Consider the following 19,489-nt stretch of genomic DNA (forward strand, 5'->3'; position numbering starts at 1 on the left):
GGGACAATGCTAAGGATAATAGTATCAAAAGAAACAATTTATACATGAAAATAATTTATTAAAAACATATTTATATGTATCGTATTCTTATTATTAATCACATCACAGACATATTTTGACTTTACAAATAAATAATCCTAAACTATGCCAATTGTAAAACAAGGTATTTATGAAAATGATGTGTGATGGCACAGTTTACAATGCAGTCAATGAGATTTTTCGTATGTATCTAGTACATAAAGCTAAAAGCAGAGTAGTATTGAATGCTTAATTAAAAATAACAAGAACAAAGAAAGATTGACATCAAAATTCTGTATGAAAAATATTTCTTAAGTTTACCTTTTAGCTACTTATATATTGATATAATTGAAAACCATATAAATATTATTTAAAAACAATTACATAAGATGTAGAATGATTTTAAAGTACAAGTAAAATGTTTTTGTTTTTGTTTGTTGTTTGTAAATGACAAATTGCGTAATTACCATTAATGCTTAAATTGCAAACTTAGATCGCCTAGTAAATGATGACGTTTGTAGATTGTAGAGCAAATTTAGTGTATGTTTAGAAAACTTCGATAGTGCCATTAAGGATATCTGAGTAATCCTAGCGCCTTCTTTTTTCAAGGATAAAAGTATACAATCGTTTTGTCGTAAAATATTAATAAAATAGTAATATTACAACATATTATTTAAAAATAGTAAAAGAACGTAAAATTAGCAATTGAGCATGTTGTCTATCATTTTAGAGAGTAAGTGAAAAGAAAGTGGAAAGATTTCAGAAAATAGTATTTACGTAGTTATTTTCAGCACTTAGTCATAAGGAGATACATTTATTATAAAAGCAAACATAATAATTACTAGCTACACGTATGAAAAGTATATAATACTAGTGTATTTTAGTCTACTAGTACGAGTTAATGAGTAGCTTTAGGTGGTAAAACCTTCGTTGTTCTGGAGGCACCACCGCCACACTTATGTTATTCTTTTCTAAGTTATAGTAAATACCAAAACACTGCAAGAAAACATTCTATTTTTTAATTTTTATTTTAAAAGCGTACAATATTATGCTTTTATCAATTACGCATTTATGAAATGAGTTTATTTCGTAAACAACAAAGTTATTATGTTACATACACATCGCAAGACCACGTTTAAAATATAATCTTACAGTAAACTACCAACTCAGTCTTGATTAGATATCATATTCATCCAATGTGATGTCTGATGACTCGATGAACTTAATTCTAATTACCTCATTACTTATCAATGACTAACGATCGAAATGTTAAACTTATGAATTGTAGATCGTCAAAGCGCCGTGGGAGCCGATCGCAGAACTCTCGCCGTGACTTTACAACTGTAAAAATAGAAAGTGTATATTGAGGTTTTGATATTATCAGTAATCGAATTGAGGATGACTTATAAACGATTTTTTACTTAAACATACGAGTATTTACACATATACTTATACAGCTTACTTAACATATTCTCTTATTGGGTATCTACCCACTCCTCCTGCCTCCCATATTCCTAGTATGAAGAAGTTCTTGTGTTTCTTTGGAAGGGTGTGAATGCAGGTTGACTTACATAATGTATGACCTTACCATCTTATTTCTTCGGAGCGGCATCGCATCTGTGATCGTTTTATTTTTTGGAAGATTCCTGCTGAACATAGATCTATCTTACATTTGTAAGGCCGCAGCGATCACCAGGCCACCCATTCCCTAAATTAAGTCTTTGAGGACATAGACACTAACGATAGAAGACATATTCTTATTAGAAACTGACGTTTTACGGGTTGTAAAGCTATTTACTTACTTCAATTCTAGTTTCGGCTATATTTTCTTCGTTCCTAAGCAATTCGTGCTTCAGACCGTTTCGTTTTCTGGAAATATAAATAAATAATTGATAAGTACCTAAGTATTACAGTAGATACTTTAGTGTAAAAATAGGTTTATGGTATATGACTGACGCTATGGTAACTTTCCCAAACGGTATTGGTTTAAACAACTCAATAGCGGTAAGATTTGTGGGTCTATTGCGCCTGCGATACCGTTAAAACTGTTATCTCCTGCGTTCATTGTACACAAGCCATAATGTATATCAGGCGTTATTATTTAAACCTCAAATCGTTACAAAGAATACTGTGATTGGTTTGAACAACCTAGAAATACCTACTTTTGGAGTTTATTAGAATTGATCGGGTGAGTTATTACAAAATATGATTTAACCGAAGTAAGTAAGTATACGACCGACCGAAGTAAGTATACGATTATATTTTATTATTTTATTTACGATACAATTTTCAATAATTTAAACTCGCTTGATAAAAACTTCTAAAGTCATACTAAAGACGTAGAATTTTAAGTTATGACTATACTTTTTATTCCTGTTGAACGCTTCCTACGCGAACAGGGGACGTCAGGAAGACAGATATTAGGTTACCACAATAGCCGGTTTACGGTCACAGTGAAGCCTCAAATAAGCGTTCACTTGTAGTAAATGGTTGTGTAGCCATAAAAAACTTCGAATCGATGTTTATACTGTCGTAAAATGTTATCTGGCGGATCTTTTATGATATAAAATATTTAAGTTTGAAAAACATACGCCTATAAATTGGTTAGGGAAGATGTTTAGTTTCAGTGTTAACTTTAACGATGGGTCAATGTGTTATGATATAGACGCGGATAAAGTTATTTTGGTACTTTTATCACAAGAACTTTACCTCTATAAGATAAAAGAGCGTATAGTTAAGTACCTACTTACTAGTTTCAGTGGGTAGCGTGGGTATCATTTATCAGTAGGATAAAGTACCTACTTATTAACTACCTTATATTTGTTATAGCAATTTGCAACGTAAGTACCGGTGACTAGTAACTCAGTGCTCTATAAGTCTACACTAATATTATAAAGAGGAAAACTTTGTTTGTTTGTTTGGTTGTAATGAATAGGCTCAAAAACTACTGGACCGATTTTAAAAATTCTTTCACCATTCGAAAGTTACATTATCTACCAGTAACATAGGCTATATTTTATATATAATATATTTGATAAATAGATTTTGAGGCAGTACAAAGTTTGCCGGGTCATCTAGTCTATAATAAAACTTAAATGCCTCATATTTTACGGGACTTTATTGTACATTAATTTTCCATGCACTAGAGTGCAATACGTATATAAAATTAAGTGTTGTCTGTGGCCGTCTTCAAATAGGAACCTAATCCTATGTAGGGTTGATTACAGATATCCATGGGCGGCAGTAGCCACGTACGATCAGGTAGACTGCATGCTCGTATCCTACTCCTATATAACATAAAAAATTAAAATAGACCTAAGTGCACACCGTGCAAGTTTTAAATGCAAGTCTGTAGGTACTTCTGCTGTAACATTGGTCTATTTCGATAATAAGCCATACTCACATATATATCCGTCTCCACACGATGAGCGCAGTGTAAGCGAGACAGACGATGCTGCAGGTGACCACGACCATGATGCCCGCTGCTGCGCCGATGGGCTCGCCTCTCGTCGCTGCGTACCGCCTTTGCGAGTCCTTACGCACGGAGTCTTCGGCTGTTGATTTTGTGAAAACTTTAGCTATACACGAATAATAATACCTCAGTTTTCTTTATTTTCTAATTGAGATAATGCAAACGATCTACCATAATAAGTCTATTGTAGTTTCAAAGTAGTTATCAAAAACAACGATATGCTGAGGACGCTTAGCTTTTTGAGCACTTTTTAACGGCGGTCTTTGTAACACGTTTCATACGAATAATTTGTGGGGAACACAGCTGGTAAGACGGCTTTGCAGAAAACTTGTTAGAGTTCTAGATAGGATACTTCAATGAATAGATACCGTCGACAGGTGATCGAAAAATGACGATCTCCTAAAATTACGACAACGATGGGAACATATTATTCGGTGGCCTATCTCTTCTTAAATACATAGGTGTCGTAATTTTTAACACAACATTGCTAACTTTAATCATTTACACCTTTCGTTTGCGCTTAAACGAAGTCGGGAGCGAAGCAAGTACGAGTACCTAATCGAGTACTATGCATCGCACGCTATGTACGCTTCCAACCATCTTGACTAGTGGGAAGATTATGTGCACCTGTCAATGTAGATAGGTGGCTACAAAACTGGTTTCGTTTTATCCCAGAAACGTCAGCGTATGAAAGCAAAAATAATAAAAAGGTCTTTATCATCTAGCGAGGTATTGAAAGCATTAATCTTTAAGATTATTTGAGCGTTATTTTTACCTGACTGCCAAGTAAGGGTTATTAATTATCTGTTAAGTCAACCTTATAAGATTATGGATAAGTTTTAGGTATAGGATCATTGACATAAACTGCTCGTGTCCTTGTATAGGATTGAATAGATCTTATTTATCTATAGGTCATTATTGAGCTTTTTGGCGTTCTTAAATGATTTAACATATACTCCTAAGCAAGAAAAGTGGAGATGATTAAGATACCTTGCAGAAACTCAGCCTGTGAATCCGGCGTCAGTGGCACGTCAGCTCTCCCTTCTTCGGTGTCTTCAGGAAATGTTGGTAGATCTATGTGATCTTCGTTGTCATCGCGAGAGTGGAGCATGTCAAATACCTCCGATCTGAAATTATTTCATAATACCTGATAAAATAAAATTCTACTCTTGACTATACAAAACACTATTTACTTACCCTGCCTACCTACCTATAAGTATAAGAATATAATATGAGGATTGAAAGAAAGTGGTAAATAACGATTCCTAACGTTACTTATCCCTCCTACGCACTAGCGGTTAACCGCAAGGGCGGCTAACTCTTCATTTTGGTTAAACTGCTTACAATCAAAACCCTTTGTGGTTCGACTCTGGCGGCACCACTGCTACACCTATTTCTGCCTAATAACAACAGTGTTATGCACTGCTGTATTCCGATTTGAAGGGTGTGGTAAGTAAGACATACTTTTCTGAGTAGTTTCATCTCAGTCCTTAGGGGTAGCGGCGCATTTGTGGCTGATCTCAGGTAGTAATATAGTCCTATCTGGGGTTTTGATTACAGTTGTCTGTGGGCGGCACTAGCCACTTACCATCAGGTGGACAGCATGCTCGTCTGCTACTCCTATATTACCTATAATAAAGCGTTGCATATTAAACTGGTTAACGGCTCGATGTGCGGTTGGCCGCCCCGCTGTTAAACCGCTGGCGCGTAGGAGGAGTTGTAGTTATTTTTACACTTTCTAATTTTAAAACATCGCGTGATTATCGACAGGACATTCTATCCGCCTGATTGCCCTTCGAATACTCATTTATATTGGAGACGTCAAAAAGAGCCTTATTTTCCAGTTACCTATCAGGTTACGCTTTATAAGAAACCGTGCAAGAGGAAAAAATGTAATATCCCTAAAGTGTTCAAGGTTTGATCATACTTGACTGAACATAATAATTATTTTGAGGGTTCCTTAGCCAAATGGAAAATAATCTTAAGAAAACTAAAGAAGTACTAGAACATTTTCTTTTAATAAACTCAATGTTTTTCAGTTTCTTTAAGAAGCGAGAAATATAAATACAAATTATATCGATTTTTGTACATAAATGTTCCTTACAACTATGAAACCCTTGACCTCGAGTGTGCGCTTAGTAAAATCCTTAACTGTTTAGTAATTTTTAAATTACCTGCTCACACCATCCTTGTCGTCAACCAACAGCTTCAGTAGAGTTGCGTTGGCCTCCAAAGTCTTATACCTGCTGTTATCTTCCACCTCCCTTACCAGGCTTGGGAGTGTACTCTGAACCACTGGCTGATCAGGGCTGGAGGAACTCTGGCTTTGACATAACCTGGCACCTGTCAATAAAAGACCATGTTATTATTATTAACAAAACCTTAAAGGATGTAAATGGCTGATTGTATCTATGTGATGCTGCAATGCGAACTGTTGCTTATAAATTGTTAATTGTATTTTAATTCTATTTCCTAATAGGGAATGATCAAGAGCTCAATCGATCTTACGTATAGCTATTATTTTTTATTTCTACTTGATATTATATATGCGAAAGTTTGTAGGGCTGGATGTTTGTTTGTTACTCTTTCACGCAAAAGCTATTGATCGGATAGAAATAAAATTTGGCACACAGATAGTTTATGACCTAAATTACCAGGTAACCTGCTTTTTAACGTGGTCCCTAAATGTAGCCTGCTCGGATGAATCCACGGGCAAGAGCGTGCAATAAGTTGCTCAAAGTAGTCTTATCGTCGTCAAAGTAGTCGTATTGAACATTACATAAGATAATTACGTAATCCAAGAAAATGTAATCAAAGAACGCATTGAAAGTTCAATTCCACAATTTACATTCTTTTCATCGGTACGTACAACTTAATTGCACAGACGTTTATTGTGATGGTCAACTGGTATTACTCCGCGGAGTAACTTTATGCATTTATCCTACACTTACGTGGCGACGTATTAACCATTTATTTCGTATAACAATCAAATTGGCCTTTGACCTCATGCATTAGGAGCTTCTTAAAACCGCTGGATACCGTTATCGCGCAGTGCGACTCAATGTTGATTTTAAATTTCCACATATAGAAGGTAGTGCAGTAAAGTTCAAATAAGAAACGTGGAGTACCACTTAGCTTATCCAAAAGTAAACATTTTAACGCCGCGGCCAACAGAACAATTCAATTAGGGGGTCAGACGATACTTCACTGGTGTGTTTAACGGTGCCCAAGACCCGGTTCTCAAAATTTTTGAAATCGATAAAATAACACATGGTTTTCAATCTTTTCAAAACATGACCCCTTTACTAGATAAATTTTTTTTGAGACCCCCTACCGCCAAGAAATATGAAATTTGTACATTTGTATAGTCCGCGCAAAACTGCTAGTCCGCTCTGAAGTTGTTGCGAGCAGGTGTAGTCATACAATTTGCTATGGCGACGCGATTCACTTTTATATTCGGAGCGGACTAGCAGTTTTACGCGGACTATACTTACCTATATGAATAAAATGAGATGTTAAATATAACAATTAAATGTACGAGTATAATTAAGTATCTGAAACAGGCATACAAAAAATACGTAGCGAAGCGCCTTTCATTAACGCTATCAGAGATAAAATATATTTTTGAGATTTTTCTATACCGTTTAATTTATCTCTCTAAGACATCTCATCTCTTTAAGACTTTTCAGGAGGTCGCGACGCTTTGAAAAACACTGGTTGGCACAGTATACCTCATGCTGAGTTAAGCTTTAAGAAGTCTAATGAATCACCAACACGGATTTATCCGCTTCGAGATACTCCGGTAACCTCATATTTCAAAGTGAAAGTACCTTAGCAAGACAAATCGACTGAATCTTTTATTTATAACTCGACGTTATGTTTAGCGATTTAGCGATTCTTTGTCCGTTCAGCTGTATCTTAGTATGTGGTTGTGACATGTTATTAGAGTTAATTGGACACGCAAGTAAATTGGTATCTTATCCGTAATGTCTACTGCCATTACGCCGTCAGAGCCTCTAAGCAGCATTGGACCTAAATGCGTCAGATATAGGGACTTTCTGTAAACATAAGAGCCACGTCCTGTATCTTAAGACAGTGTTACAGAATGCATTTACATATTTTAATCAAATACGTTGCATTAAACGAGGTGCGCGTTGTAATCTGCTTTACTTCTGAATTGCTTATGTAAAACGTGAACTTGTTTGAACTGCACTTACGGCACTTACACGCGACTCCTGATACGCGCGATTAGATTAACAAGACGGTTTGCAAATTACATTACGTTAATCGTTCGACGTGACTGGTGATAAGCTACTTTGTATACATTTTGTATGAACTCGTAGAACGCATGTCTCTGTGGTACCATTACTCTTTGTCATTCTAACCAGTGACTACACAGAGCCGAGACTGAGAAAGCACATATCTATTTATTAATACGAAAATCAAAATTGTTTTCTATTGGTCTGAAATTATAAACAAATAACTTGATCTTAAATTCAGACTTAACATCAATAAGAAGTAAGTGTAAATAAACATTTATAAGTTTAATATGTTACTTGGCTATTATAGGTACATATCTAAACGCACGGCATTCCGTTGGACAAATTTTAACTGTTCCAACCGAACGCACTAGCCCAGGGGTTCCCAATCTTTTGTAAACCGCGGCGCAGTTTCAAGTTCGATATTTTTTCACGGCGCCCTATTCTAGCTAACTATTAGATGAAGACAGTCGAAAGAAATAGGTACCCACAATAATAGTAGTAACGTTAGGTTGATCGAAACGAAAATTTAAACACCACAATATAAAATTGTACCATACTTATGTTATTTTAAAAGACTTTAAACGGAAAACAACAAGAAATACTTGAGAAAAAACAAAAATTAAATACGATATTTATTCAGTCAAATCAATGTGAATCAAAACGCCAATATTTGTGGTGTCAACTAATTAGCGGATCGACTCACGGCGCCCCTCTTTACCTTCTACGGCGCACCAGGGCGCCGCGACGCACACTTTGGGAGCCCCTGCACTAGCCTATGTGTGTGTATTACACGAAAATGTTCAGCGTATTTTTACCTTAATATTACACGTTCCGTTACTTACATTACGCAAACTTTAATATGGTTGTTAAATTTATAATGTATGTATGTATGTATTTGTATATGTATATGTATTTATTATGTTGTAAATTCTCATCTCTTTATTCAAATACTAATTATTATTTAATTACAACAAAATGTTATATATCTACATTACATTATTCATAAAAAAACTATGTTGTTATATTTATATCAATAAAATTATCTTTCCAGATACTTTACCTGCATATAGACCGACGTTTCTAGGTTTTATTCTAGTCAAGTACCTCGCGTCTATGAGTCAGAAGATAATAATACGCGGGGCCAACATCTAGTTACCGAAAGTACTTAGTAAAATAGGTCCTTTTAAGTAACTATATACTTATATGACCGTATTGAATAACGTTTAGGTACCTCGCTGTTTTTATTGAGTAATAAAGAGTGCAAATTTATTAATGTTATACTTATTCTCCAGGTGGAATTTTCAACCATTACATTTTAGTGACATTTTTTAACAATTTATCACTGGGAGAGTCTATTAATTTCTAACCCCGGTCTGAAAATAGTCGTAAATCCGGCAGTTATTTTAAAGTTATAGAGCCGTTTGTTCTACTCCTCAGGCGGCAACGCTAGTAACGCTACACAAATTCCTGCCTATTAACAACCGTGTTAAGTGCTAATAGGTATATTTGGTTTTGAAAGGTCTGCTAAGTGACAGACTTGTATTCCAATTTAGCCCTCAAGAGCAGCAGATATAATATTGGAGTAAATCTCAAAAGATCATGTAAAAGTCAGTGGGTATCAATAGCTTACCATCAGGTGGGCTACATGCTCTTTTGCAACCTTTTTACTGATTATTAAAAATTGTAGCCTTTTGTTTTTGTAGCCCTATGTGTTTTTCTTTTTGTAGCCCAGCCTCAAGCCTTTGTTTCAAGATCCTAAGGCGCCACGTTTCGCACGGCGGTGGCCAGCTGCCGGAAGGGCCGATGCATTGCTCAATGCAGTTTCCGTGCTACACCGATGCTATGCGCTGATTGCGAGCTTTGTTTTAATTCAATCTGATGGAACTCGGACGTGCCATGTTACATAGCCACACTATCAAAACAAACAAAGAACTACATGTTTCTTTGTGCAGGTGCTTATAGTTAAACATAGTTTGATTAAAGTTATTTATAGTGAGCGGGCGAGGAATGTATGACGAAAGAGATTTTGTTCTTTTAAAAGGCATAATCTACATCTACATTCATCTATAATACGCAAATGAAAACATGAGATACCTACATTCCTGAGATTGGAACACCCGAACTACTAAGCTATCAATGCTTTGTAAAATCATTAATTATTACTTGCGTTAACGGTTCAGGAAAACATTGCGTGGAAACGTTAATGTTGGAGAGTTGTGCAGAAAAACAGGTCTCAAATTTCAAAGGTGTATGAAGTCTAACAACCAGAACTTGACCAGCGTGGTAAATTAAGGCAGAGTTTTCATTATGAGAGAAGACCCGTGTCCTTGGACACTAAGGGGATGGTGGTAACTGCATTATGTAACAAAATCGTTTCATTTTGCCTCTGACTAGTCAAGTATTTTTTTTATATATAATATGGAGTAGTAGACAAGAGGCAGTCTACCTGATGGTAAGTGACTACTGCCTTGGACATGTGCAATCAACTCCAGATAGGATTAGATATTCGTATCGGAGGTCGGCCACAGATGCGCCGCTACCTCTGAGGACTAAGCTGGGACACCTGGGAAAAGTATGTCTCCCTTACCACACCCTTCAAACCAGAACAACAGCGCTTAACACTGCTGTTATAAGGCAGAAATAGGTGTGGCGGTGGTGCCGCCGGAGTCGAACCACAAAGGGTTCTACCACCTTCAAAATAAATAAATAAATGCATCGTGCTCTCTGAATGACAGATTCATACAAGTACGTAACTAACAATATAATAAACACAACAGTTACTTCTCAGGCATTTGGTAGCTGAAACTAGTATAAATTGACCAAAATGATCCTCGTCCGGTAAGAGAATTGAATAAGTGCTTGTTATCTTTTGCTGCGAACTCAAAATTAATCTCCAACATACCTATCTGTTCAAATAGTGGCGCAGGTCATGTTTACTGGAGGGGTAATGTAATAAGACCTCCTTTTGACAAAATGTTTAACAGGTAGGTTGCACGTTGTAGAAGTTAAAAGGGTTTTGAGTAATGTCTGTTATTAAAAGTTAATCTTTTTATCACAGACCGTAATTTGACCATTTCTAACAGGCATTTAAGTGGAGTTGATCACAGATACAGAGGTAGTGATAGCTTGGTCGGTCTCTCAGTAAGGGGCTCTGAAGTTTGAATAAGCACACACTTCAAAATAATGTGCATATAATAAATTAATAAATTAATTTATCACTTGCTAAAATGTTGAAGGAAAATATTGTGAGGAACCTGCACCCTGACAGTTCTATAAAAATTATCAAAGGTGTGTAAAGAGTATCAATTCTCACTTGTCCAGCATGTTGGACTTTAGCTAAACCCCTTTCCTTTTGGAACATGTCCCACTGCTGGACATGGGGCTCCTCCAAGATGTTGATGACAAACACAAATGTCTATGGGCGTCAATGTTTACCTATCAGGTGGATTATATGCTTACTAGGTTTTATAAGTACAAGAATTCGATCCTACTCTGGAAGTATACTAAAAGTGTAAACTCATTGGTATCGACTATCGGCGAATATAAGTGCAAATCGAGTAAGTGAGCTCAAAACCAGTTGTGCGACCGTCTTGTAAGTCGTATGTAGGTATACGCGGGGATATTGAAAGTGACCAAGATTTCTCGTTGGACCAACTTTGATCGACTGTTGGTTTATGCATGAGTTATGCATGCACTGTAAATAACGATGTGAAAATCTACAAGATGTTTTAGAACTGGAGTTTTATATAGTACGTAGGTATAGTCCGCGTAAAACTGCTAGTCTGCTCTGAATATAGAAATGAATCGCGTCGCTATAGCAGATTGTATGACTACACCTGCTCGCAACAACTTCAAATCGGACTAGCAGTTTGGCGCGGACTATATCTGCACATAAAGGATGTGAAAATTTACAAGATGTTTTAGAACTGGAGTTTAAAATAGTAGGTAGGTATCTGCACATAATGTTTTTGTTAACAGTTTCACAGAAATAGGTATGTATACAGATTTATTTTCATAATATAGAAGTAGCTAAACAGAATGCATTCTACCTGTTAGCAACTACTGCCCATGGAGATCTGTAATTAATCCCAGATTATAGTCCTAACTATGGTCGGTCATGGATGCGTTGTCCCTGAGAACTGGAATGCCTCTAAAAAGTATGTCTGTCTCATGACAACCTTCAAACAGGAACACAGCAGCATGTAACACTGGTGTTAAAAGCAGGTGTGGCGGTGGTGCCTTGGGAGTCAAACCATAAAGGTTTTTATAACCTTGAATAATATTAGTAAGAACATTTGATGAATATAACCTAGTTTCATTTAATATAACTCCTCGTATATAAGAAACGTTCGGTCGTGAAACTCGTGAATAAAACTTGTCAGGTACCTCGCATATACCATCCCATAAGTCCCATATCCCATCTTTACAACAAGCATGCCTCACGTTTCCCATAGGTAACCTGAGCTTAATGTTCCACTCAGATGGAAGGCTTAAGTGAATACTAAGATAAGATCTCATTCATTCATGGACGTCACTGCATTATGGTGACTCATTATGTAAATTTTACTCTTCTACTATACACACGGCAGACATTTACGTTCCTACGTTACGGCGTACTGTAGCATTACCATAAGTTGGCATAGAAACGCCACTATAGAAATGGTAAATAGAAAACTATTGTCATTTCCTAGTGAATAACATAACTACTATCGTTACGGTATTTCTTGACAACGTCTGTCAATAAATGACTCATGGGACCGAATTTGTATGGCAATAGATCATAATGACATTCGCTAGCGATTTGATTTCGATAGGTTTTTTACGTATCGAGTTACGTCACTACGGATTTTAGTTCTACGAGTAACCACCAGAGGCGCTGTACAATTTTTCATACATTTATTTTACGCAGTCGCTAGCGAGTAATACTTTTGTAAACTCATGGTAGTCCTACTTAAGTCACAGTTAATACTTGTATGAATACTATGAATTACATTTTCGTCGCATGAGGTCACGTGATCACGCATTCAGGTAGCAAATAAATCCCAAAAACCATATGACTCATATCTTCTAAGAATCTGTTACTGTATCGAGAACCATTAAATTGCAATTAGTGATAAGTACATACCTGTAGTAAAGATGACTGATGAATAATGATGAAGATTCTGCTACGGAAAATTGTTAAGTAGCTCGGCAGGATATGATGTAACTATGTATAGGTATATAATATATTGTACCCCGCAATTTACATTGTAATTTCCGTTATATACATCTAATTTGTTTACAAATAAATAGATATTCAAACATTTAATTTTCGAAACATTATCATCTTGTTAGTAATGTTTTGTTAGAAATAACTAATAGAAATAGTAATAGAATGTAGCAGAACCACAGACCTAGATATAGGTCTGTGAGCAGAACCCTTTCTGATTAGACTACGGCAGCACCACCACCATACCTATTTCTGCCTCATAACAGTAGCGTTAAGTGCTGCTGTTGTAAGGGAGACATACTTTATCGAGGCGTTGCAGCTTAGTAGCTCAGATGCGCCGCTATCTGTGGCCAACCCCAGATAGGATTATCTAATCTTAACTGGGGTTGATTACAGATGTCTATGGGCGACAGTAGCCACTTACGATCAGGTGGACTGCATGCTCGTCTGCTACTACTATATTATATTAAAAAAATAGTAATAAAATAGTGTTTGTTGGTAAATAGAATATCTTTCCATACATCGTTCCTTGTTAGTGTTTTTATAAATACGGAACTACTATATTTAATTATCGTCAAGGCTCAACAACTCTACATATAAGAACGTACGTGTATGTTTACATACATTTATGGTTAATATTTTTTTCCGTGTGTTATTGATCACACTTAGCGTTACTCCCTGTCATTTAGCGGTATTAGTTCAATTCTATTACTCATGCATTTAATTCTACTAAAGGAAGATAATATTTGATCTGACAATCGCGGAAAACTACTCTCAGAATATTCCTTATAGCGTACTTAAGTACTCATTCGTTTACTTCAATGTAACGTGAAAAATTATGTTTAAAATCTTTTTTAATTTTAAATTGTATCTTATGATTATTATTGAATCTTGGTTCCTGACAATATTCTTGAGGATAAAAAAAATGTGAGCCGTCACGGGACGCCTGGCAGATGTGAAACATCGACATTATTTTGTAAAAGTAATATGCAGAAAATAACATATAGTGATAGGAACTAAATATGTCATAATGATAAAATAAAATATTACGATTTTTTTCCAGATAACGATGACTATTTATTGAATAAACATTTATTTTCATTAAATACAAAAATTTACGAATTTATTTCAAATCGTGACTACTTAATTCGTTTAATCAGTGACTTCGGTAATAGTTATATTCGATGTTGCCTCTGAGGACGGTATTACTGTGTCGATTGCGCATGGCGACGCGTCGCCACACCGTACACTCTACTGCATGCGTCGCCACGCCAGAAATCAGTTTTACGTGCGGCTATAGATGTTTCACATCAAAAATTATCTTATCTAGTGTCAATGTACCCTCCCATTGACCCATAAGTTGCTAAGTAGCATTGCGCGCGATTAGTCCGGTTTGGAGAAATAAATGCAAATTGCGAACCTTTAGTGAATGTCAAAGGTCGTGGTAAAGCCGCGAATATTTTTTACACAGATATAAGGCAGTTCGAACATTATTGCTTCGTGGAAATTGAGAATAAAGGTGACGTGGAATATTAAAACTTAAAATCATTCTTTGTTTTCATTGTGGCAGCTTTATTTTCAGACTTTTGACAGCCTTTTTGTAGAGCTTTTTATAGAGGGCAATACGGAAGCCCACCAGCTGTAAGCTTGTAAAACTGCATGTAGTCTAATGAAAAAGCACTATTAAAACGTTCAAAAATGCCAGCAACGCATCTGCACATTCTGGGATCGACTTCAGTTAGGTTAGTCGAATACAGGTGTTCGTATAATTATTAAAAACCGGATTAATTGGATACATCCTCGTTTTTAGCTCCATAAAAATATAATATATCCCTGCCTTACCCAAGACACTAAATATAAAAATGAAACGACGCAAATGTTGCTAATGTAAGCCAATACACATTACACAAGTGTCGCCAAACTTTGAAGAGTTCCACATGCTTTAAAAATTTACACACAACAAAATGGTTGCACTGTTGCAGATCACTTAGTCTTGTACTCTTAGTGGTGACTGCCAGTGTTTGGCATAATTCCATATATTAGAAGGAAAACTAAGTGTAAACAGGTTACCTATTGATTTCTAATAAGATTAAGTTTTATAAAGAAAAATCTTACCCAACGTAGCGATAATCAAACATAGGATCTGGTACTGCGCCATTTCATTACACGGGGCCTGAAAACAGTAAATAACTATTGTATCTCGTATGCGGGCCATTAAAGATACCTAGACCTAAATATTTCACTCAAACTACGTTAATATTTCACAGTAAGTAAACAAAGAGCTTGGTTACACATTTTGATCCTATTATCTACATTCTACTCAGTACTAGGCGACCATTGTGTACGTTTATCAAGTGTCTGCTACTGGTTGCTTGATTACAACTCGAATAGGTCATTTGTACTTATAATTTGGCTTTATCTTGTTGTGGTAATGAAGCGTGTGACGCGCTGACCACATTACCATAGTCGTAAATTTCAAGTTTACTTAAAATATTTTATAGAAACCAAAAGTACTTCTACGTTCAATTTCTCAATATATTTATCATTTTAGGTATGGATCGTTGATATCAATAAAAACAGTGTTGTAAAATTTATAATTAAATAAAGAAATCATAAGATAATAATAAAGAATTCTGAAAGAGGAACGACAGGTAATCCTAAGTTTTCAGATTTACGTAATATTGAAGAATCAGCACCTATGATATTTCTATTGATTTTATAAAATTTAGCTTACTTATTAAAATGTATGTAATTTATGTCTTCGTAGAGTCGCTCTATTTTAAAGTTAAGACAAACGATTTTATCATCAATTCGAAATAACAATGCTAAATATAAACACATAATAGCACGCATGAAATCAATACTCCTGAAGTATTTCTTGGTTAGATACTTAATTACAAGACGTTTATAGATATATTTTAAACACAGGCAACCTATATATATTATACACTTATTTTAGGTTCAATTTCCTTAACAATCCGGTAAATCCAGGTACAAGACGTGCACTTTCGCGAAGCAAAACTGGATAACCAGTTCCGGGACAATTAATGTATGCCTCTAAAAATACCTGGACTCGTTGGGATGCGATCCGATGGAACTAAAGTCACACCCGAACTTAATTAAAATGTTCACTGGCTTTGTCACTTGTTTTTTTGAAAATAAATGTGGAGCAATACGCGCGCGTGTGTCGGCGGCTCGCGGCAAACTGCTTGCGCCTGCGCACCCGTGTCGCACCCGCTGCGGGAGCAAGTCCGCTGACCTCACGGATGCGAGGCAGGAAATTCAACTGAAATCACATTGGATACGGTATCCTCTATCTTAATCATGAAATTTATCAAACATTGATCGTTATTCTTTATTGCTAAATTAAGAATTTATTATCCTACTGGCACTACTTAGAATTTGCTGGTATTTTCTTACAATCGTAGTTGTATGCAATTGTAAAGACTTTTTGCTTTCAACTTATGGTTTGATTAGATATTAATTAGTACTATTACTTCCGATTTACGAATAGCAATCTAAGTACGTTTTTAGTACGCGAGTATCTATGCCTAAGTAAGTATTTATGCCTGTATGTGGAATTAATGATACTATATTTATTTTGATACATACCTAAGTATCTAACTCAAAAGCGACGGAACATACTTACCAAGTATACTGAAGTACAAAAAGAGCCAGACAAATACAGAGCAAACTCTCAGTTATAGGATAAGAAGGCAAAAGGAACGGCACGACTGTTGGGAGACTTGGAAAGGCAGTGACGCATTTGATCCCAATGCGGATTTTGTAACGCGTCACCCGACATTCACATTTGATTTTACGAAGGTTACAATATTTAACAATAGGTGTTAAGTCAAACACCTCAAAAGCTTATCTTTTCATTAATAACTCATTAAGTACTGTCCCGCTGCTAGGCTGGGGTCTTCTATCAGATAACAAGCATTAGGCCATAATGCACCACGCTCACTAATTACGGATTGGTAGACTTTTCATACTTAATTTTAGGTTTTTTTTTAATTTGTCAGCCATGTTTTCTCGCAATGTTTCCATTTAACGTTAAAGCATGTATTAATTAACTTCCAATAGGTTCATAACTTTGAAAAATCCTTACCTAGGATTTCAACGCTGGACCCCCGGCATAAGAGGCTACTTCATACCTACCACTAGGCTATCATGAGGCTGGATTCGCATTCGTGTATTTTGTTTTGTCACGCGAGCGCGACTCGTAGCATTTCACGAACCGCTTTCTCACTCCGTGTTGGTGACCTCTCTCAGGAGTTGAACTTCGCTCCTTGCACACGTATAATTTCGCTCGTACATACATTTATATCTGTACTTGTAGCTAAGCTATTAAGTAATATATTTCTCGAATCGACAAACGAAGGAACCACGAAAATTTTATATTGTAAATATTGTTTAAGTTATTAAAAAAAACACAATGCATTTAAGTTATATTTTTTATTTGTGGCTAAAAATACTCGTAGTCTTTCCAAAAAAACTAATCCGTCAATGTCAGAGAGACCCTTAAACTCAAATCTATCAAAAATTACATGGTGCAAGTGCACAAACAAATCCAAAACAAATCTTTAAAATTTAAGTAAAAACTAAATTCAAGCGTATTTAAACATGCCTGTCTAAGTAAGATAAATACTTATATAATTCTGGGATTCTTTATATAAATCCTAAAAAGGTATGTTGTTTACTAAACACTGCAAACTACACTTTAAACTAAGAGGTTAATTAATATACGCAAACTATATGTACCTACGCATAAAATAAAATATAGGTACAGAGGTATGCATCCTTTACATTAATCCTACAATAAATCAACCAAGCTTCATTGATGTAGAGCACAGACATGTTAGAATAACAATGCATTTGCGTAAAGGAATACCAGGAGAACCCACAAGGATATTTAAAGATTACAATGAACTTATGCTAAAGGAAAAGTCATTACACTTAAAAGAGAGAGAACTCTTTCAAAAAGAAGTTGTATTGCAACGAAAGATAAAGGAATTTAAGAAACGTGCTGAGCTCAGAGCGAAAGCAGACAAGTCTACAGCGGCGGACCTACAAGAGGCGCGCAGGAAACTGTTACTCGTCCTCGACAAACAGAAAGCCCAGAAACGAAACAAACACAACAATAAAACCAAACGAAAAAGTCTTCCAAATCTTCGCATACAGCCTAGTAAAGTTAAAAAAGACTTCAACGATATTTTATATGATTTTTGTGAAAAACTTATAACATCACAGTGTACGAATACAAGGTTTAGACCGTATTCTAGCCGTTTTGCGAACATGCTTGACCTGAACCGCAATGACTTTACAAGTAATGGTCCTTATACGGTAAGGAATTCGCATTCAGCAGAGGATTGTTACTTGATGTCTCTTCGTAAAACGCCACAAATGTGGAAATACCGTCGATTGCTGAACTTTTATCCTCATTACCAAAGTTCTCGGATGAAATGGAAAGACTTGGGATATGTTATGTTATTTTTCCTGGGCTTTTTATTTTGGGCACCGATATTAATCTGCTTCGAATTTCTCAAGTGTTTCTTTTGTGCTTGCTGTTGCCATTGCTAAAGAAATATACTATGTGTATGTGTCGATAGCTTATTTACCCTATTTACGTATTGTAATTAATTATATAGTTAATATCATACATTCTGTATGCCATTACGACAAGAAACAATTCAAGTACGTGCTTAGTTGCGATTTAAGCCGCAAGGTGCTTTCATTAGAAGCACATTAATTATTAAAGAATGTGCGCTTATCTGTAAGGGTCTCCCCATACTTGTCCCATACAGTCATTCTCAAGTGGTATAAAAGTGCATTCCCATTGACTCAGACTCAGCATGCAGGACGGGATGACATTTCTAACCGGTTTCACTTCTCTTGTTGATTCTATAGGTCGATATATGTAGGGATACCCTTATATGCATGTTTGCATAGTAATTCTTCTAGCTATAACGCATGGGAAAAGTAGAGTACAGGTCGTGTGAACATTATTCGTACCTTGTTAATTACTTTTTTCAATTGCTATGCTGTAACGCCTATGCAATTATAAAATTTGCATTTCTCTCATTATTGTGGTGTTTTGTATTGTTATCTGTGCGCAGTTATAATCTTACTATGAGATACTTGAACAGCAGCTATAAAAGGTTTACATTGTGTACTAGAGGTGTTGGCATTTATTATATTTGTGAGATTCTGCATATTTACATTTCACTAATTATCTAAGTGTGCTTGTAAAATAAAATTTTGTTAATAAAATTTTGTTAGTCCTAAAGTTGAAGTTGGTTTTTTTAATTGAGTAGGAAGATAACGGTAAATTGATTTTAATTACTGATTATTTTTTTTGACCTAATAGATTCTTAGGATCAAGTCTAATGGTGTTTTTTATAACTATTACGCGATTTACGTAGCGAAAAAAATACATGGGTACATGCTAAAAAGTCCATGGATGATTCACAAATACCACTTTAATGACTGCATAATCTAGTTTCATTGGCTGCCATAATAGAAAAA

At 35.7% G+C, this 19,489-nt stretch overlaps 1 protein-coding gene across 1 annotated transcript; it reads right to left on the reverse strand.

Moving 5' to 3' along the window:
* Positions 1 to 831: 831 nt before the first annotated feature.
* LOC140750088 (uncharacterized) lies at positions 832 to 16,188 on the reverse strand. Its single transcript, XM_073083440.1, has 7 exons — positions 16,029 to 16,188; positions 15,077 to 15,134; positions 5,665 to 5,833; positions 4,481 to 4,617; positions 3,422 to 3,572; positions 1,821 to 1,887; positions 832 to 1,359 (listed from the first exon to the last, which is right to left on the reverse strand). Exons 2-7 carry the CDS (start codon positions 15,117 to 15,119, stop codon positions 1,354 to 1,356), a joined length of 573 nt encoding a protein of 190 aa, XP_072939541.1. The 5' UTR covers positions 15,120 to 15,134; positions 16,029 to 16,188; the 3' UTR covers positions 832 to 1,353.
* Positions 16,189 to 19,489: the final 3,301 nt, after the last annotated feature.

The sequence above is a fragment of the Epargyreus clarus genome, unplaced genomic scaffold (assembly GCF_041222505.1).
Source record: "Epargyreus clarus isolate Ecla_fem2 unplaced genomic scaffold, WU_Ecla_fem_2.2 ptg000019l, whole genome shotgun sequence".
Taxonomy (NCBI): Eukaryota; Metazoa; Arthropoda; class Insecta; order Lepidoptera; family Hesperiidae; genus Epargyreus; species Epargyreus clarus.